This window comes from Drosophila melanogaster, chromosome 3L (assembly GCF_000001215.4).
Source record: "Drosophila melanogaster chromosome 3L".
Taxonomy (NCBI): domain Eukaryota; kingdom Metazoa; phylum Arthropoda; class Insecta; order Diptera; family Drosophilidae; genus Drosophila; species Drosophila melanogaster.
This window is the reverse complement of record NT_037436.4, coordinates 1,778,360-1,798,646: the sequence shown is the minus strand read 5'-3', so window position 1 is coordinate 1,798,646 and position 20,287 is coordinate 1,778,360. Positions and strand designations below refer to the sequence as shown.

The 20,287-nt window shown below is 49.6% G+C and overlaps 4 protein-coding genes and 2 non-coding genes across 9 annotated transcripts; 3 read left to right on the top strand and 3 right to left on the bottom strand.

Moving 5' to 3' along the window:
• Positions 1–36: 36 nt before the first annotated feature.
• CG12020 (uncharacterized protein) lies at positions 37–1,342 on the bottom strand. The gene is made up of 2 exons (NM_139405.1): positions 298–1,342; positions 37–233 (listed from the first exon to the last, which is right to left on the bottom strand). The coding sequence occupies exons 1-2, from the start codon at positions 1,280–1,282 to the stop codon at positions 118–120; spliced, it is 1,101 nt and encodes a 366-aa protein (NP_647662.1). The 5' UTR covers positions 1,283–1,342; the 3' UTR covers positions 37–117.
• Cdc37 (Cell division cycle 37) lies at positions 1,340–3,255 on the bottom strand. Its single transcript, NM_057658.5, has 4 exons — positions 2,915–3,255; positions 2,651–2,854; positions 1,810–2,469; positions 1,340–1,745 (listed from the first exon to the last, which is right to left on the bottom strand). The coding sequence occupies exons 1-4, from the start codon at positions 2,945–2,947 to the stop codon at positions 1,473–1,475; spliced, it is 1,170 nt and encodes a 389-aa protein (NP_477006.1). The 5' UTR covers positions 2,948–3,255; the 3' UTR covers positions 1,340–1,472.
• asRNA:CR45818 (antisense RNA:CR45818) lies at positions 1,375–1,793 on the top strand. Its single transcript, NR_133156.1, has one exon.
• Positions 3,256–3,318: 63 nt separating the features above from the next.
• On the top strand, positions 3,319–9,016 carry dlt (discs lost). Its single transcript, NM_167916.3, has 2 exons — positions 3,319–3,448; positions 5,147–9,016. Exon 2 carries the CDS (start codon positions 5,232–5,234, stop codon positions 8,952–8,954), a length of 3,723 nt encoding a protein of 1,240 aa, NP_728672.1. The 5' UTR covers positions 3,319–3,448; positions 5,147–5,231; the 3' UTR covers positions 8,955–9,016.
• alpha-Spec (alpha Spectrin) lies at positions 3,319–20,162 on the top strand. Of its 4 annotated transcripts, NM_001274357.1 has the most exons (9): positions 3,319–3,448; positions 9,546–9,630; positions 9,690–13,740; positions 14,049–14,144; positions 14,965–16,888; positions 16,949–17,552; positions 17,731–17,760; positions 18,662–19,262; positions 19,337–19,536. In NM_001274357.1, exons 3-9 carry the CDS (start codon positions 9,751–9,753, stop codon positions 19,463–19,465), a joined length of 7,374 nt encoding a protein of 2,457 aa, NP_001261286.1. In that variant the 5' UTR covers positions 3,319–3,448; positions 9,546–9,630; positions 9,690–9,750; the 3' UTR covers positions 19,466–19,536. The 4 variants fall into 4 exon arrangements, with proteins under 4 accessions (NP_001261286.1, NP_001261288.1, NP_001261287.1 ...); NM_001274359.1 differs by lacking the exon at positions 14,049–14,144 and having other exon boundaries at positions 19,337–20,162; NM_001274358.1 differs by lacking the exon at positions 17,731–17,760 and having other exon boundaries at positions 19,337–20,162.
• Positions 13,847–14,252, bottom strand: asRNA:CR45834 (antisense RNA:CR45834). Its single transcript, NR_133155.1, has one exon.
• Positions 20,163–20,287: the final 125 nt, after the last annotated feature.

Here is a 20,287-nt window from a genome sequence, read left to right as displayed (position 1 = left end):
GGCTATACGAAATAACCCAACAACATCTATCCTTTTAAACGCAAATTTTGAATTTAATTTCTCTGTACGCACAAATATCTGTGTTCCAAATACGGAAAAACAATAAGGTGTCTGCCATCAAACCATGTTACGTTCCTCCTCCTCCTCCAATTCTATTTCGAGCTTGCGGAATTCGCGGAAGAATTCGCGAGTGATATGCTTCATATGTGGAGTCAAGTACTTGGGAAAGATATCTGCAGAAGAAACAGAGAAACTATCAGAAACTATTGAAACCTCCAACAGAAAAGGAAAACCCACAATCAAATTCTATAATGAGATCCCCGAACTGCTCCACCTTCTTGTTGGCCTCCTTGATGGCCGTAACTGCATCCAAATTGCGGCACTTGGGGAGTCCCTCGAGGGGAACCACTTTGGTGTATCCCGGCTGCACTACGTCCGTAATGACCACCTTCAACTGGCGCCGGTCCAGCGTGCAAATGAAGAACGTGAAGCCGGTGAAGGCCTGGCACAGGCCAATAGACTGCCTGTAGACCAGGTCGTGTTGGTTTCTCCTCTCAAAGTCCGGATGCGGCTTGTCGGCGGCAATGAAAATAATATCACCCGGAATGGTGGCCGGATAGCGATCGCCCTCCTCCTTGAAGCAGAAGCGAGTTCCGGCCGTAGTTCCCGGGGCAATGTTCAGCTTTAAGGTGTGCTTGCGCTTCTCCAGCCGCGACTCCTTGGCGTCCACGATCTCCTGGCGCCACACGTTCATCAGCTTGACGCAGCCAGTGCGTACTTCCTCCAGCGACAGCTCGATGATCCTCTCCGTACTGGCGTCCTTGGAACGCACGCCAATGCCATGCTGGCGCGTAGCGTACAAGCTCGGTGGATTGGAGATCGCATCGATCACGTTGGCATACGGCGAGTAGCTACCGAAGACCCGCTCGTAGACCTTCATGTGGTCGCCGTCGTACTGATAGGGCGGAAAGTATCCGTTCGGCAGCATGACGCCCTCGAACAAACCCGCCTCGCCAAAGCGATCGTATATGGCCCGGTACAGATCGTTGCCCAGCACATCGAAGGCCATGTTGACGTAGGCCCACTGCCTGGGCTCGCCCATGGGTGAGAGGTGCGTGAGACGACCCTCCTGGGCCAGCGGCACAAAGTCCTGCTCGTCCTTCTTGTCGCGATGTGGGCAAAGCCGAATGGCCAGGCGGCGGTAGGCCAGAGTAATCTGCTCCTTGGTGGCGCCTCTGGGCTGATCCAGCACCGCGTAGTAGTCCAGCTCCGGCCGGTTCATTGTTTCTATTCGGAGTCGAAGCGTATAACAACTGGCAGAAGTGTTCACAGAATGTTTGACGTGTGACTGAGAATTTATTCAAATTATATACAATAACTCAACTGACGCAGGATCTGGCTATGGATGAAATATGCTTGTGGACAAATACATTAAGATTAGAGCTATGGTGTAGATGGAAACGTGGCGGCGATCAGTCAACGTCCTCGGTGCTGACGCCAGTGTAGATGGGCTCCTCCTTGGCTGCACTCTCTGATTTGGCATCGTCGGTCTTCTCCTCGCCACCGGCGACGTCATCCGAGTCATCTTCCTCCTTCTTGTCACCCTCCAAGTCAGCGGCATTGGGCACCCAGAGACCAGAGTCCACACAACGCTTCATGTGCAGCTTGGCGACGTCCACGGGCATGGCCGCAATGGTCTTCTGCAGCAGCTCTACGTCGCGGGACTCGAAACAGGCCTTTAGTTCCTGCGGAGCAAATACATGAAAAGTTAGTCAAGTAATTCCCATACAGTGAATCACTAGAACGTACATCGGGCAGGGATTCAAAGACATCGGCTGGGTCCAGACCACCAGGTCCGAGGCGCTCCTTGCGCTCCTCCTCTTCGGCCTGGGCTATCGCCTCCTGGATCTTCTCCTGCGCACGCTTCTGGATACGTCCTTTGAAACCTTCGATCTCGCTGTCGAACTGCGCGCGGTACTCGGGATGACAGTGCTGGATCTTTGAGAAGAAGGAGCTGACACAGGCGCGAGGATCCACGTCCAGCTGTTTGGCCAACTCTAGAATGTACTGCATGCAAATGCACTGATGCGCCACGTGGGCCATCAGCTCGTGCTTCTCCTCCATTTCCAGGTTGATGGACCAAATGACTAGGTAGTTGGCCGTCTCCTCGCCCACCAAGTGAAGATGCTCCTGCAGAAACCGCTTCGAATCGTCGTACTTGCGCAGCATGCCATACTGCTGGCAGAGCTTCTCGTTCTCCTTGACGAATTGCTTCATGCGCTGCTCTCGCTCTTCCTCGGACAGATTCTCATCCGGCTTGCGGCCGGCCTTCTTGTTGATTACGGTCTTCTCAAAGCCGGGCTTGCTGATGGTGTCCACGTTCCAGGGTGTTTTCTTTTCCTTCTTAATCATCTCGCTCTCGATGCGGTCCAGCTCTTTGCCCTCGGCCTCGATCTTTTCGAGCTCTTTCTGTAGGCGATACAAATTAGGGATTAAGCATTGCGATGAAAGATGGATGGCCACTTAGGATGATAGTCAATCATAAGCTTGACAATAAGAATAAATTAGATGGATTGAGAACATAGGGAACTCCCAGACCAGGCATTAGCCTAAGCAACAAGTGCGCAGTGCATTCGGTGCAATGACCCACCTTCAGGGCCTCCTCGTCGCCATCCTTCTTTGAGATCCGCTCCTTGACGTCCATGAGGCGCGCCTGGTAGCTCTGGCGCTTTTTCTTAAGCTCGTCCTTCTCGTGGTCCATCTCCGCCATGCGCTCCACGCGCGCCTGGTGCCGCCAGCGGAACAGAGAAGGCGTGTCTATGTTTGGGTGAGTGTCGTCCTCATCATCCGAAATCTAAAAGGTAGTGTGCCGATTAGGAGGACTTTTTGGGTTGGCACCCAGCAGTGGGCTCACCTCGATGTTCTTCCACTTGCTGTAGTCCACCATTTTGCTGTTTCTTTGCTTCGGATTTATATTTGAATGTAAATGCTGCAGGTTTTTGTTCTTTTTCGGCTGCTTCCTTTTTTTGGATTGCTCTGGAAATTAGTGTGACCGCAGGGCTATTGCGGAATAATACCATAATAAGCCCCGCTTACTCTGGGGCCGCGCTAGGAAATAGTAGTCATGCATGAGTGCACCAGATTGAATTGAAATACCCTGTCGTTTTTAATTTATTTACATCATCTACTACTACTCATCTACATCTACTAGAAAAATAATGAGATGACTAAGGCGCCAAAGCGACCAGAAAGAGAACTATGTTTATAATCGATTGACATCGATAGAAATCGCGATATTGATGTCAATGTTCTGCGCCAATCGGCCGACATATTGAAAAAAACTGCGGTCCCGTGAAATAGAGGCGCTCCGTGAAAATTACGAATAACTACTGCAAATCAATAGTTAAATTAACAAAGTAACTGTGAACAAATAGATTGCCATCAAAGTGTAAGTTTCTACATAGTTTTCGTCCGTAGCTCACTGTTAGTTGGGTTCAAAATGCAATTGAAATTCGGTGTGCGTGCAAAGTGAAAATTTTTCGGGTCAACGCCACACCCTCGAAGGCAACACAAAAATCCAATTAACGGGGCTAAAGTGAGAGAAAAGTCTTGGCCATAACTGAAAAGCTATGCTGTGCAATGTCACTGCTTGATTAGTAATAGAAATTTTGAATTTCTTTCAAAATTCTTGACTCCAATTGCAACTTAAGAAAAAGTATCTGGTGCTCCTGTTGTGCATGTGTGTGTGCGGTTACGCAGGAGTAGAGAACGCTGTGTGTGTGTACGTCATCGGGTGGTGGTGGTGGTGCGGCAACTTCAGATGAGAGAAAGCGGGAGAGCACACTCTCCCTCTCTTTGCTTGTTTGTGTTTCCAAGATATTTAAGTACGAATAAAAAAAAAGCAAAGTGCTTGCCTTACATATGCCAAAGTTTTGGGTGGGCAAGTGTCCTTGACTTTCTTGAAGGCCTGTGTTTGCATAGGATATTTTTGTTTGCTTGCCAGGCGATTCCGTGTTCGTAGTAGTCTTGCGTACCAGTTGATTTTTTGTGCCTCTTCATTGATTGCTCATAATTCCAAAGCGTACGCATTACGTCATCCTCTGCTATTTTCTGATAGACACTTCAATTAATGTTTCGCTCTCTCCGTCTCTTTCTATTCGCTCTCTTTTTGAGGTGCGATCTCTCGCAATTGCCGTTTCTGATGTTGTTTTTGTTTGCCACCGCGATAAACAGTTAAATTGGCCTGCCTGTGTGTTTGTATGTGAGCTCCAACATTGTATGGCTGCCAAGCCCTGGGCTGTTGCCATCTCCCTCTGATTTATTTCAATTTCCTGTGGCAAAGAGTGTTGTTTGTTTGTTTCTCTGCATGCTGACCCACCCTCTCCCCTAAATGATGTCATTGCTTGCTCTGCTGACCCCTTCTAAAGGGGCGATTTTGAAGTATTAAGTATTAAAATCCGGACATTCCACGGATTTCCTTATCGTTAGTGCTAATTGTATTTCATGTTACTCTATTGACAAAAATTCACTCCTTGGCTTTTCTCTATTAATCATTCTTGGCCAATCTTAACTATTTTACCTTCTGTGTAGTGTAGCTGAGAATTTCAGATATTTCTCTGCTTTTCTTATCTGAGTTGTTTTTTTTTTTTTTTTAGCACTAAAAATTGGAAACTATTAGAAATGTGATTTTATGGGCTATCAACTAAGTTTGGAAATTAAAATAAATGATATCTTATAAGAATTCATAGAAAATATTTATACTTTAACAACAAAAAATTGTTGATGCAATATTTAGATACTTTTAGAAACCTACTATTCTTTTATTGTTAAGGTTAATACCTTTACAAATTTGTTTAGCATACATGTGCGTTTTTCCAAACCTGACCTACAAATATATTCCTCATAATTTCCCGCCTAACTATAACCTTATTACAACTTTTAGTACAGGTGATGAAGTCATCACAACTCGTAGCATTTTACGTGTCGTTTACGTTGATTTAGTTTATTGTGTGAAAACATATTGTTTATACAGAAAAAAAAGAAAATCCTGCAACTTCAACCCATCCAAACAACTCTAAAAATAACTTAGAAAACGAAACCCACAAAAGCCGAGCCAACATTTCCCTTCTCTCCTCTTCCGTTGCAGGGAAACAAAAGGGAGAGAGGGATTGGAGGAGGGCCAAAGGTTGAAAATAGCTCGAGCTAAGGCACAGAAAATAGATCACCGGAACATGACTGCAGAGCTCAAAGCGTCAGATACAGAAATGACGAAGCCGGAAGAGAGGCATCTGCTGCAGCTGCTTGCGCAACTGGAGAAGGTGCCGCACCACCAGCTGGAGCAAAAGTTCGTCGCCTATTTTAAAAAGGTTGGCAAGGGTGATAACCAGAGTAACTGCACACTAGAGGACTTCGCCACCTACTTTTTAGGTGCACTGCGTCAAAGCACAAAGAGGTACTACTATTCGCAAAACTCGGAGACACCCGTGTTTCCCTTGACCCCCATCCATCAGCTCAAGCCGCCGGTCGCCGATGTGGTCAAGGAGGAGGAACAGCAGCAGCTCAATGAGTCCTCGATCCTTAGCCGGAGCAGCTGCAGTATGTCCTCCACTTCGAATACTACTCCGGCTCCCCAGCAGCCGCAGGGCAGAAGATCAACGCCAGGAAGTGGCGCCCAGTTTTGCAGCACGCCTAACAGAAGCGGCGGTGGGGGAGCAGGAGGAGGGCACAGCATCTGCTTGGGCAACTTTCTGGTCAATACACCTATCCAGAGCCATCAGCGATCTAAGAAGAAGATCACGCCCCAAAAACAGCAGCAAAATCAACATGCATCATTGGGTTCAGGAACTGGAGCTGGAGCCACGCCACAATCCAAGCCGCGGCGACGTGTCTTACCCATGACCATTAGCAAGAATGTTTCGGCCAGCTCCTCTTTCGGAGACACCAGTTCCTTTAGCAATGAAAATAACTTTTGGCGAATCTCGCAGAGCAGCGAAATCTTCGATAGAAGCCAAGAAGCAGCCCTGGAAATGGAGGCCCGCAAGTTCCTGTTGCTCAAAAAGCAGGAAATCAAAAGCGAAGCGCCTGTGAATGTTAGTCAACAGGAGAGGACACCCGAAGATGAGGTTTTCCCTGAGGAAGCCATTAGCTTGGAGGGTGTGGCTAATGCCAATCACTTGCAGCTCCTATCAACCATTTACAGCCTGTTAATGGACCTCAATTTGGTGCCCAACGTACTACGTGAACTTAGTTTTGTGGTCCATCTGCTAAATGTGCGAGATTTTGGCCAATCACCCGTCAAATCGTATGTACCCAGTGCTTTGGAGGGACTCACCCAGCACAAAAGTTGTGTATACTTTGCCGCAAAACTGCTGGAGAATCAGAAAAAGTTACTTCTGCAGCTTGACAAACGGACTTTGAGTGTCTTGCTACAAAACGAGAGATTGAGCCTGCTGCCGCAAGGAGTTGTCCAAGAATTGGAAACTCACTGTCAGCGGAGGCAGGATTCGACCACACCCTTCGCTATGGACACCTCTTCGTCCTCCCAGCAGAATGTATACTATCACGTGGAGAACGACTCGCGGGATAACTTTCCTTCGCAGAATGAGTTCGGGGCCTTCAAGTCCCAAAGGGACCTCTTTTACAAAGCCCTTAAGCGTTGGGAGGTGAGCCATCTGAATCGGGGTTTCAACTTTCCCAGCGAACTGGGGCCGCGTATTATGGATATCTATAAGAAATCGGAGCACCCAGTTAACATGACGCACCTGGCAAAATTATTTGTCAACCAATTATTGATCTCCGCTACCGAGACCACCGAATCTCCCGAAGAACTGGGCTTAAAGCTGGATCCCCTCAGGCACAATAAGCTGGCACAGCGCTTGGTGACATCCAGTTCCAGTGTGGAAGGTCAGTTTCCTCGCTCTCAGGCCTTCTTCCGCGACTTTATCGCCGTATGCTCATCGGTAGCATTTCTGGTGCACCTGAAGCTGGAGCTCTTTGTGCAACTAATGCGTAACAACGACTCCACCTTTGATCTGCTCCAGCTAACTGACGATGTGGCTGTCGAGGAGCAGTCCGCTCAGCAGGGACCATACATTGTTCGCGTCCAGACCATGGCTAACATGCTTATCCTGGCCAAGTTCTTGGGCTACGTAACTGTGATGCCCTTTAGCGGCACCACGCAACATGGAAACCCAACGCCGCCATATCTTTGTCCACAGCAGTTGCAGCTTCGTAACCATTTTCGTCCGGACTTCAATCTCCGCGAGATACTCGAACGTTCCATGCGCCAGGGCAAGCTGCTGATTACGCTTCCGTGGTTAGTTCAATACCTGGCGATGCTCGACTTGGTCAGCCTGCACCTTCCGGACGCAGTGGCCACTTTGGAGCTGCTGTACGGATTGTATGCCGACATACGTATGGCAAAATTGCAACCAGCAGCTGTGTTCATAGCCAGGAGCTGCATTGGATGGCTTTTGGATGCACAGCCGCAGTTGGTTAATGGCTACTACAATTACAGGGCACAGGAAGCCGGAGTCGGAAGCATTTCGGCAATTGTGGATATCTGCCTAAAGGACCTCTCGTGTCACGATAAATCGCACGCCCCCTTGTTGGACGAACTTCTGCCCGTGGCTTGCCCTTTCCTGCAGGAATTCCGGGTGAGCATCACGCCCTCTAGGCAAGCGAAAAGTGGGCGGTTCCGGTACATAACCACTCGGTTGGAGCAGTTGCAGCAGAACAGCAGTTCCATTTCCAAGGACGCGATAGTGGCAAGCGAACTGAGTCCCGCGGAGCAGCAGCAGCGCAAATTGGTCGATGCCTATCTCCAATCCCAAAACGCGTCCACCAGGAGGTTGATCGAGTTCGTCACGGAGCGCACTTTTAAGTGTGTCGTTAAGGACGCCCAGCAGGAGATTCTGCTCCCGTCGAAGGCCTCCGCGGATGCCAAAGTCAACGAAATTAAATCCACGATGCTCGAGGAGGTGTTTCAGGAGCTGCATGAGATCTTTCAAGATGCCAGGGAGAATGCGTGTCAGCGTTGGAAGGAGCATGTGCACCAAATGCTGGACAGGCGCATAGAGCACTCCTTGGATGGCCTTCTGCCCTCCAGCACCAATGCGGTATTGCGGTCTACATATGCTCATTTAATCCGGGTGCAAGCCCAGACTCAGCTGCAACAGTGGCTCCAGTCGAGCGTGCTTCAGTCCACATTTTATCATGGCGACCTTCAGGAGTTAGCCACCAAAGTGTGCAACTGCAATAGGAACAAGGCAGATGCAGCAGCTGCAGGTGGCGGCGGCTCCAGTGAGCTCCAGCTCAGTCCGGATATTGGATTCAGCCTGTCGGAGTTTCTCTATCAGCTCCAGCAGTGGTTGCACTGCCTCAGCTTGCGGCCAGAATATGTGGGCAGTCAAGAAGATCTGGCCGAGCTGCTTCGAAAAGCCCAAAAGGCGGTCCTGTTGCCTAAAATGCCCACTGTTTTCTATCACCTCATTGGGTCTGGATTAGTTCATTTGCTTCAGTTGCTCATTACCAGAAAACCGAATTTCCTCGACAAGGATATAATTTCAGCCAGCTGTTCGGTGTGGCGATCACAGCAGCTTATGGACAGTAAAGCTTCACCCGGAATCTTTGACGGCTTGATCAGCATTAGTTTTGTGCAGGAGATGGCAAACAGTGCGGACAGCTTTCGGATGCTGGAGACGATCCTTAGATCCATGCTACAGTCTGGAGCTATACGGGCCGATCATCTCAACGAACTCTTCATGCCGCTCTTTGCCGAGAACTGGTCGCCGAAAGTGTGGTGCATGCTTTCCGAACTTCTGCAGCAACTCTCTCTGTCCGGAAAGGATTCCGAAGCCCATTACGCCTCTGGCGATAGTCCCGAAGACGAGGCCAAGTCGCATCTCTTCATGGAGATGCTGGCCGACTTATCGCGGGATCTGGATAACTTTTAAGTTTAAAACTGTTGGTTATGTCATTTAACGTTTATGTTTCGAATAAAGTGTTCCCTTTTTGTATGTGTCTGCTGGAAATGGAATGGAAACGGGGTCCACGCTATGTACCCGATAAGATAGCGTTAGCTGATGGAACCTAATCAGCGCGAGAATGCGTCACATTCGCGCTTTTAGTTTGGTTAGTGTGTGCGAACACTGAGGCCACCATAAGGGGACGAGGTTGTCGATCGATGTGATCATCGACCTGAGCAACAGTCGACAAGCAAGTGGAAATTCCATATGAGAATTCTACGATTGTTGCCAAGCCAGTCAAAAAGTTAAAATAGTTTACAGAAGGAGGTATTTGCATATTACTCTTTAAAAATAAAATTAGATTCATTAAACTACTAAAATATTACGAAATAAGAATGAAATATAAAATCAACGTTGAGGAGAGTAAAGCTTGTAGTACGATAGTCAGCCATTCAGTTTCATGATTTTGTTTTTTCCACTTTACGAATGACCCAACAATTAAGTAATTGACTGATTGCGTTCGCATGAAGCTGATTAAACAGAATTAAACTAATTGTTCCCCCTTCATTTTCTTTACAGTTGGGCACGGTCAAACATTTGATGAAGGGTTAGCAGCAGCAGCAGTATTAAATTAAAAACAATCCAGCGCCCAGAGCAACTTAAGGTAAAGTCCGTAAAGAAACCAAAACAACAATTTCAATTAATTGCGTAACACCTTTACAGCTTTTCAATATCAAAACGAACGAAACACTTAAGCAATTAGACAAGTAAACGAACCAGCGAAATGGAGAACTTTACACCCAAAGAGGTGAAGATCCTCGAGACAGTCGAGGACATCCAGGAGCGACGTGAGCAGGTTCTGTCCCGCTACAATGACTTCAAGATCGAGACGCGCCAGAAGCGTGAAAAGCTCGAGGACTCGCGCCGCTTCCAGTACTTCAAGCGCGATGCCGACGAGTTGGAGTCGTGGATCCACGAGAAGCTGCAGGCAGCCAGCGAGGAGAGCTACCGCGATCCGACCAACCTGCAGGCCAAAATCCAGAAACATCAGGCGTTCGAGGCGGAGGTGTCGGCGCACAGCAACGCCATTGTCTCGCTGGACAACACTGGCCAGGAGATGATCAACCAGCAACATTTTGCCTCCGAGTCGATTCAGGTCCGCCTCGACGAGCTGCACAAGCTGTGGGAGCTGCTTCTTAGCCGTCTGGCCGAGAAGGGTCTAAAGCTGCAGCAGGCTCTCGTCCTGGTGCAGTTCCTGCGCCAGTGCGAGGAGGTGATGTTCTGGATTAAGGACAAGGAGACCTTTGTCACCGCCGACGAGTTCGGCCAAGACCTGGAACATGTAGAGGTTCTGCAGCGCAAGTTCGATGAGTTCCAGAAGGACATGGCCTCCCAGGAGTATCGCGTGACTGAGGTCAACCAGTTGGCCGATAAGTTGGTGCAAGATGGTCATCCCGAGCGCGACACTATTACCAAGCGCAAGGAGGAGCTAAACGAGGCTTGGCAGCGACTTAAGCAGTTAGCCATTGTGCGCCAAGAGAAGCTATTCGGTGCCCACGAGATCCAGCGTTTCAATCGCGATGCCGACGAAACCGTCGCCTGGATTGCCGAGAAGGATGTGGTCCTGTCGTCCGATGATTATGGCCGCGATTTGGCCAGTGTTCAGGCGCTGCAACGCAAACACGAAGGAGTGGAGCGGGATTTGGCCGCCTTGGAGGATAAGGTTTCCACACTGGGAGCCGAGGCCCAGCGGCTGTGCTCCATTCACGCCGATCACAGTGACCAGATCCGTGACAAACAGGCCGAGATTGCCAACTACTGGCAGAGTCTCACCACCAAGGCTCGCGAGCGCAAGCAGAAGCTAGATGAGTCCTACTACCTGCACCGTTTCCTCGCCGATTTCCGCGACCTCGTGTCCTGGATCAATGGCATGAAGGCCATCATCTCGGCCGATGAGCTGGCTAAGGATGTGGCTGGAGCAGAGGCTCTTCTGGAACGTCACCAGGAGCACAAGGGCGAGATCGACGCTCGTGAGGATAGCTTCAAGCTGACCACTGAATCCGGACAGAAGCTGCTGGAGCGTGAGCATTACGCCGCCGCCGAAATCCAGGAAAAGCTTGCCGCTCTGGAAAACGACAAGAGTTCACTGCTCTCGCTGTGGGAAGATCGTCGCATCCTGTACGAGCAGTGCATGGATCTGCAACTGTTTTACCGCGATACGGAGCAGGCTGACACTTGGATGGCCAAACAGGAGGCCTTCCTGGCCAACGAGGACCTTGGCGACTCCCTGGACTCTGTGGAGGCGCTAATTAAGAAGCACGAGGACTTCGAGAAGAGTCTGGCTGCCCAGGAGGAGAAGATCAAGGCTTTAGACATCTTTGCCACCAAATTAATCGATGGTCAGCATTATGCCGCCGATGATGTGGCCCAGCGCCGTCAGATGCTCCTAGCCCGGCGGGCTGCTCTCCAAGAAAAATCGTCCAAGCGTCGCCAATTGCTGGAGGATTCGAACCGCTACCAGCAGTTCGAGCGCGATTGCGACGAGACCAAGGGCTGGATTAGCGAGAAGCTGAAGTTTGCCACCGATGACAGCTATTTGGATCCTACCAACCTTAACGGAAAGATGCAGAAGCACCAGAACTTTGAGCACGAGCTGAATGCCAACAAGTCGCGCATCGAGGACATCACCAACGTGGGCACCGAGCTGATCGAGAAGCAGCACTATGCTGCCGACCAGATCAACACCCGCATGCAGGAGATCGTCGTCCTGTGGGAGACCCTCGTCCAGGCTTCCGATAAAAAGGGAACCAAACTCAACGAGGCATGCCAACAGCAGCAGTTCAACCGCACCATCGAGGACATTGAGCTGTGGCTTAGCGAGATCGAGGGTCAATTGTTGTCGGAGGATCACGGCAAAGACCTGACCTCCGTTCAGAATTTGCAGAAGAAGCACGCCCTGCTGGAGGCCGATGTGATGGCTCACCAGGATCGCATTGAAAGCATCAAAGTGGCCGCCAACAAGTTCATCGAATCCGGTCACTTTGACGCGGACAACATTCGCAACAAGGAGGGCAATCTGTCGGCTCGCTATGCCGCCCTAGCTGCACCCATGGGCGAGAGGAAACAACACCTTCTTGACTCCCTTCAGGTGCAGCAGCTCTTCCGCGACTTGGAGGACGAGGCTGCCTGGATCCGTGAGAAGGAACCCATTGCCGCATCCACGAACCGCGGTCGTGACTTGATTGGTGTGCAAAACCTGATCAAGAAACACCAGGCTGTGCTGGCCGAGATCAACAACCATGAGGCCAGGCTGCTGAATGTGATCAGTTCGGGCGAGAACATGCTGAAGGACCAGCCCTTCGCCAGCGACGATATCCGTCAGCGTTTGGAGGCGCTCCAAGAGCAGTGGAACACGCTGAAGGAGAAGTCCAGCCAGCGAAAGCAGGATCTGGATGACTCTCTCCAGGCACACCAGTACTTTGCCGACGCCAACGAAGCTGAGTCGTGGATGCGCGAAAAGGAACCGATTGCAACTGGCAGTGATTATGGTAAGGACGAGGATTCCTCGGAGGCTTTGCTCAAGAAGCACGAGGCTCTGGTCTCCGATCTAGAGGCTTTTGGCAACACCATTCAGGCGCTGCAGGAGCAGGCCAAGAACTGTCGCCAGCAGGAGACCCCTGTTGTGGATATCACTGGCAAGGAGTGCGTGGTTGCCCTCTACGACTACACGGAGAAATCCCCTCGTGAGGTCTCGATGAAGAAGGGCGATGTTCTGACCCTGCTGAACTCGAACAACAAAGACTGGTGGAAGGTGGAGGTCAACGACCGCCAGGGCTTCGTACCGGCCGCATACATCAAGAAGATTGACGCCGGCTTGAGCGCCTCCCAGCAGAACCTAGTGGACAATCATTCGATTGCCAAGCGCCAGAACCAGATCAACTCGCAGTACGACAACTTGCTGGCCCTCGCCCGCGAGCGCCAGAACAAGCTAAACGAGACTGTGAAGGCGTACGTTCTTGTTCGTGAGGCTGCCGACTTGGCCCAGTGGATCCGGGACAAGGAGAACCACGCTCAGATCGCTGATGTTGTGGGAGAGGATCTGGAAGAGGTGGAGGTGCTCCAAAAGAAGTTCGACGACTTCAACGACGACCTGAAGGCCAACGAAGTGCGTCTGGCAAACATGAACGAGATTGCCGTGCAGCTGACTTCCTTGGGTCAGACCGAGGCCGCCCTAAAGATCCAAACCCAGATGCAAGACCTGAACGAGAAGTGGAACAACCTGCAGACGCTGACCGCTGAGAAGGCCAGCCAACTGGGATCCGCCCATGAGGTGCAACGCTTCCATCGTGACATTGACGAGACCAAGGATTGGATCGCTGAGAAGGCCAATGCCCTGAACAACGACGACCTGGGCAAGGATCTGCGCAGTGTCCAGACTCTGCAGCGCAAGCACGAGGGCGTGGAACGCGACTTGGCCGCATTGCGGGACAAGATCCGCCAGCTGGACGAAACCGCCAACAGGCTGATGCAGTCGCACCCGGACACCGCCGAGCAGACCTACGCCAAGCAGAAGGAGATCAACGAGATGTGGGACCAGATCATCACCAAGTCCACCGCCCGCAAGGAGAAGCTGCTGGACTCGTACGACCTGCAGCGTTTCCTCAGCGACTACCGCGATCTGCTGGCCTGGATCAACTCGATGATGAGCCTGGTCACGTCCGACGAGCTGGCCAACGATGTAACAGGAGCCGAGGCTCTGATCGAGCGTCATCAGGTATGGATTTCGTTGAGGAATATAAATACACAAGTTAACTAGGATCTTCTACATAAGTCTTAAAACATGGCTTTAAACTGCAGACTGTTTGGTCCTTTATATTTTTACATCTCTTGACTATATCCTGTCTTTTTGGTTTTGATTTTTTGGTTCGTGTCATGTCATAAACGAACAACAAACAATCGACAACAACAACAACTGCAACGGTTCACGGTTCATGACAACATCCAAATCCCCATCATGGTTGTGTTTCTACATTCCAACTCCCCAATAAACAATCAATCAAACAAATACGACACCCATCGCAGGCACGCCGTGCCGAGATTGGGTTCACATTGGGCATCAGCTCGGCTCCCGGAGCCGCCGCCTCGACCTCCAGCATCGCATCTCCATCCGGCGACGAGGTAGTTCCTTCGCTTACCACCATCTCCCCAGATCCGTGTTTCGTTGTGTTTATGTGTTGCTCGCCTGTGATTATCACATACTCGTATCATTCATTCCAATTCATACATATATATCAGAGGGTACTCGAAATTCCTTCTTTATCTTTATGCCGATCAGTGGGAATACCCTTCATGTACAAATATCAGACCATATCTACGGCTTCAGCTTTCCCTTACACATACACGTTATGTTCTATCTATAGTAACTCGAGCGGTTTCTTGTTATCTTATCTAACATTGCTTACACACATCGAACCTTCATCAGCACATATCACTCAATTCCTAGTGTCCTGATAAAGTTTACTGCATTTGTGAGAATGGGTCTTCCTAAAATATAAATATAAATAATTAAACTTAAAACATACATTCTTGTTCACATCAATTTAGAGCTACACCATAGAGCTCGATAAAGATGTGAACTTTGATTTGATCAGTTGCCTTATGTTGAACATTTGAGATCTATTTATTACAAGTAATTAAAAATGTGATTTGACTAATCTTTAAAGCTTTACACATGTATAACTTAATGAACTTATATAGTTTTCTGTGCCATCCTTTCATCATCGTCACACATCCAAGCTCCGTTCACGTTTCATTCAGTTTATCTACCGATTTGTTCAGTTTAACTTCGTTCTACGTTTATTACTCTTGACTAATTCGACGCTGCAGCAATCGATCCTCAGTGGCCACCCTACCAGCGTTGCAATGTTGTTCTAACACGGCGTTACCAAAGCAAAAACCATGACCCAAACTAATATGATTTCCCCATGAATTTCCCCAGGAACACCGAACGGAGATCGATGCGCGCGCCGGAACTTTCGGGGCTTTCGAGCAGTTCGGAAACGAGCTGCTGCAGGCCAACCACTATGCGTCGCCTGAAATCAAGGAGAAAATCGAGGATCTGGCCAAGGCCCGCGAGGACTTGGAGAAGGCGTGGACAGAGCGCCGCCTGCAGCTGGAGCAGAACTTGGATCTGCAGCTCTACATGCGTGACTGCGAGTTGGCCGAGTCCTGGATGTCAGCCCGCGAGGCCTTCCTAAATGCCGATGATGATGCCAATGCCGGCGGAAATGTGGAGGCACTGATCAAGAAGCACGAGGACTTCGACAAGGCCATTAACGGCCACGAACAGAAGATTGCTGCTCTGCAGACGGTGGCGGATCAGTTGATCGCCCAGAACCACTATGCCTCCAATTTGGTGGACGAGAAGCGCAAGCAAGTGCTGGAGCGCTGGCGCCATCTCAAGGAGGGTCTGATCGAGAAGCGATCCCGTTTGGGTGACGAGCAGACGCTGCAGCAGTTCTCGCGCGATGCCGATGAGATTGAGAACTGGATTGCAGAGAAGTTGCAGCTGGCCACCGAAGAGAGCTACAAGGACCCGGCTAACATTCAGTCGAAGCACCAGAAGCACCAGGCCTTCGAGGCGGAGCTGGCGGCTAACGCCGATCGCATCCAGAGCGTGCTAGCCATGGGCGGAAACCTCATCGATAAGAAGCAGTGCAGCGGGTCGGAGGACGCGGTGCAGAAGCGGCTGACGCAGATCGCCGATCAGTGGGAGTACCTGACCCATAAGACTACCGAGAAGTCGCTGAAGCTAAAGGAGGCGAATAAGCAGCGCACCTATATCGCTGCTGTCAAGGATTTGGACTTCTGGTTGGGCGAGGTCGAGAGTCTTTTGACCACTGAGGATTCTGGTAAGGATTTGGCCTCTGTCCAAAACCTCATGAAGAAGCATCAGTTGGTCGAGGCGGATATCGTGGCGCACGAAGACCGCATCAAGGACATGAACAACCAGGCCGATTCCTTGGTGGAGAGCGGCCAGTTCGATACTGCCGGCATCCAGGAGAAGCGTCAAAGCATCAATGAGCGCTACGAGCGCATCTGCAACCTGGCGGCCCATCGCCAAGCCCGTCTCAACGAGGCTCTGACCCTGCACCAATTCTTCCGCGACATCGCCGACGAGGAGAGCTGGATCAAGGAGAAGAAGCTACTTGTCGGCTCCGACGACTATGGTCGCGATCTGACCGGCGTCCAGAACCTCAAGAAGAAGCACAAGCGCCTAGAAGCCGAATTGGGCTCTCACGAGCCGGCCATTCAAGCTGTGCAGGAGGCTGGCGAGAAGCTCATGGACGTGTCCAACCTCGGTGTCCCCGAAATTGAGCAGCGCCTGAAGGCTCTGAACCAGGCCTGGGCCGAGCTAAAGAACCTGGCTGCCACGCGAGGTCAGAAGTTGGATGAGTCGCTGACCTATCAGCAATTCCTCGCTCAGGTGGAGGAGGAGGAGGCCTGGATCACCGAGAAGCAACAGCTGCTCTCTGTGGAGGACTACGGCGACTCGATGGCCGCCGTACAAGGACTGCTGAAAAAGCACGACGCATTCGAAACGGACTTCACTGCCCACAAGGACCGCTGTTCTTTGATCTGCGACCAGGGCAGTGAGTTGGTGGAGGCCAAGAACCACCACGGAGAGTCCATTGCCCAACGCTGCCAGCAGCTGCGCCTGAAACTGGACAACCTGTCCGCCCTGGCTGCCCGCCGCAAGGGTGCCCTGCTGGACAACTCGGCCTATCTGCAGTTCATGTGGAAGGCCGATGTGGTCGAGAGCTGGATCGACGACAAGGAGAACTATGTGCGCTCCGATGAGTTCGGACGCGACCTGTCCACCGTGCAAACGCTGTTGACCAAGCAAGAGACATTCGATGCAGGTATGATCAGCTGAGATTTTGTCTTAAGTCACATTATATTAACGATTGTCATCTGTTAAGGTCTCAATGCCTTCGAGCAGGAGGGCATACACAACATCACGGCACTTAAGGACCAACTGATAAATGCCAGTCACGCCCAGTCGCCGGCAATCCTAAAGCGTCACGGAGACGTGATTGCCAGGTGGCAGAAGTTGCGCGACGCCTCCAACACGCGCAAGGACCGACTGCTGGCCATGCAGGAGCAGTTCCGCCAGATCGAGGAACTCTACTTGACATTTGCCAAGAAAGCTTCGGCCTTCAATTCTTGGTTCGAAAATGCCGAGGAGGATCTCACAGATCCTGTTCGCTGCAATTCGATCGAAGAAATCCGCGCCCTGCGCGACGCCCATGCCCAATTCCAGGCGTCCCTTTCGTCGGCCGAAGCTGACTTCAAGGCATTGGCAGCACTCGACCAGAAGATCAAGAGCTTTAATGTTGGACCCAACCCGTACACGTGGTTCACCATGGAAGCTCTTGAGGAGACCTGGCGTAATCTGCAAAAGATCATAGAGGAACGCGATGGGGAACTTGCCAAGGAGGCCAAGCGGCAGGAGGAGAACGACAAGCTGCGCAAGGAGTTTGCCAAGCACGCCAATCTTTTCCACCAGTGGCTAACAGAGACAAGGTGAGTGGGGGCTAAGGCTTTCCCAAATGTGGGCTACTCCATCCAGACGTGTGTTGGTTTTTTTCGGATCGAATCCATGTTCCCATCCCAATCCACACAAATCCGAAAACAAGTCTCGTGGTCGCGACTCTAACCCCATGAAATACTACGTAACTGAAAGATCCATTCTATTTTCTAGATATTATATGCTGGGTTATAACCGTCAAGGGTAATTAAGCGAGCAGGCTTGATTCTGCGTTTGAACTCTTATTTTCTGTTGTGATCTTTTTGGTTTCTTAACTCGCGTTGGGGCTGAGCTCCCAATCTCGCTGCGCCTCCACTAACCTTTTGGAATGGCCATGTTCTCCGTAACTCTTGCTTTGCCCTTTGAGCTGAGGGCTTGTAAATACTCGTATATATCCACACTGATAAGATTGAGCGACGACTAAGACCTAGTTTTAGTTAGTTGCATTAGCGAGAGCACTGACCCACCCGATCCCGATCTGAGTGTATATCGTCAACGTACTGTTTCGATTCTCCATTACTCCTTTGGTCTCACCTAATCTTATTCAAAATTAACGAAACTGAACTCTTTAGCATGCGAATCGAGATCAAAATACTGTTGTAGCATACAGAAATATGTAGCAATCGAAAACATAAATTATGTTCATATTTATTCCGTTCAATCGAAGAGTTTAACCAAATCTAGTAGCATTATTAAATTACAATTTAAACGTTCCTTTGGCGCTTTTCTTATTTTAACTCGCTTTTAGCAATTAGACAACTTTCGTCATTATTAGTTGCTGAACTCAACAAAAAACCAATCTTAACTACACTAAACCTGACCCAAACAGATAAAACACTCGGGCCCGCCAAATTCCCACCGACACGTGTAAATATGTACAAACTAAAAACAAAGTGAAGACAAACTAGTTGCAAGCCCGAATTCAGAAAATCCAGAAAAATATTCGCTGCCCTTAACAGACCCTCTAACAAGATTTGCTTCTCTTATTGCATTATATCATTGTAACGTTCCGATTTGTTTGAGACCTAACTCGATATTGTGCCCTACTAATAGACGCTTTTTATCCGCCAACTCTCAACCAATCCCCACATCGCGAATTTCGCAGAACGTCCATGATGGAAGGCTCCGGTTCCCTGGAACAGCAACTGGAGGCGCTTCGTGTCAAGGCCACCGAGGTGCGCGCACGTCGCGTTGACCTCAAGAAGATCGAGGAGCTGGGAGCCTTGCTGGAGGAGCACCTTATTCTGGACAACCGCTACACGGAACACTCGACGGTGGGCCTGGCCCAGCAGTGGGATCAGCTTGACCAGCTGTCTATGCGCATGCAGCACAACTTAGAGCAACAGATCCAGGCACGCAACCACTCGGGCGTCTCCGAGGACTCACTCAAGGAGTTCTCGATGATGTTCAAGCACTTCGATAAGGACAAGAGCGGCAAGCTCAACCACCAGGAATTCAAGTCCTGCCTGCGCGCCCTCGGCTACGACCTGCCCATGGTGGAGGAGGGACAGCCCGACCCGGAGTTCGAAGCAATTCTCGATGTTGTCGACCCCAACCGCGATGGCTACGTCTCTCTGCAGGAATACATCGCGTTCATGATCTCCAAGGAGACGGAGAACGTTCAATCCTACGAGGAGATCGAGAATGCCTTCCGCGCCATCACCGCTGCCGACCGCCCCTATGTAACTAAGGAGGAGCTCTACTGCGTAAGTTCAATATTCCTCGATTACTGAAAGTTTCAACCCATGCCACTACTAACATCTTTGCTTTCTTGCCACAGAACCTCACCAAGGACATGGCTGACTACTGCGTGCAGCGCATGAAACCCTTCTCGGAACCGCGCTCCGGCCAGCCCATCAAGGATGCCCTGGACTACATAGACTTCACGCGAACGCTGTTCCAGAACTAAAGAGCCTGCATTGTCTTATTTAGTGGCGCCTGAGCATATGTCTTACAATTTAAAGTATATTTCTAAAAACCAACAAAACACAAAAAAAAATCAAACAAAAATATATATTTACACCATTATTTTCGATAATTTAGTCTCTAAGTCAAACAGTTTAATGCTTATTTAAGAACCTATGCCACAATGAACCTTAAATCAACAATAGCACCTTGCAATACATATTTATCAACATGACTATGAACCATTTCTAGTTTTTGCATTTATTTATCAACAGCCCAATGAGAAAGTATCTTAAATTTTGACGTTTCAGTTTGAGAATTGGCTACGCGTCCGGTCGCCGAAGAAGATATCTAATCGAGAACATTGTCACAGTAATTTGATCAACTTGCGCCTGAAAAGCAGATAAAAAGCTTAGCTTCCAGTAATCGAGCACACATTTTCAATATTGAATGTCTGTAACTTGTAACGAACATAGATACAACTGATATACCAAAAAGATTTAAGATACTCTTGCTACCAGAAATGCATAATAACCAGCCTTTTATGTTTCCTCCAGTTTCTACGTGTATTCGAAACGAAAGTAGTAAGCTTTTTCAAAGCAGAAAAAAAAAAGAAAAACAAAACAATAAATATTTGCCTCTGTATTGGACGTATATTTACAACTCGTGAATTGCAAAAATAAATATATTGCTGCATGTCTAAATATGTTAAATGAGTGGAGTTTTTATTAAAAATTCAGGGGAGTCTGTAATCTGATTTTGCAGAAGGAAGTTGGCAAAAGTATCAGCATCTCACCAGATTCTTCTCAAATGAAAGGCAGCTAGT

Bases quoted from the DNA above. Each gene is read 5' to 3' on its own strand.
- dlt (NM_167916.3), top strand. From the start codon at position 5,232: ATGACTGCAGAGCTCAAAGCGTCAGATACAGAAATGACGAAGCCGGAA.
- CG12020 (NM_139405.1), bottom strand. From the start codon at position 1,282: ATGAACCGGCCGGAGCTGGACTACTACGCGGTGCTGGATCAGCCCAGA. The intron at 234-297 runs GTGGGTTTTCCT...TTTCTTCTGCAG, and splicing joins TCTCATTATAGAATTTGATT to ATATCTTTCCCAAGTACTTG.
- Cdc37 (NM_057658.5), bottom strand. From the start codon at position 2,947: ATGGTGGACTACAGCAAGTGGAAGAACATCGAG. The intron at 2,470-2,650 runs GTGGGTCATTGC...TATCGCCTACAG, and splicing joins GCGACGAGGAGGCCCTGAAG to AAAGAGCTCGAAAAGATCGA. The intron at 1,746-1,809 runs GTACGTTCTAGT...TTTGCTCCGCAG, and splicing joins TCTTTGAATCCCTGCCCGAT to GAACTAAAGGCCTGTTTCGA.
- alpha-Spec (NM_001274357.1), top strand. From the start codon at position 9,751: ATGGAGAACTTTACACCCAAAGAGGTGAAGATCCTCGAGACAGTCGAG. The intron at 14,145-14,964 runs GTAGTTCCTTCG...GAATTTCCCCAG, and splicing joins CATCTCCATCCGGCGACGAG to GAACACCGAACGGAGATCGA. The intron at 17,553-17,730 runs GTGAGTGGGGGC...TCTATTTTCTAG, and splicing joins CAGTGGCTAACAGAGACAAG to ATATTATATGCTGGGTTATA.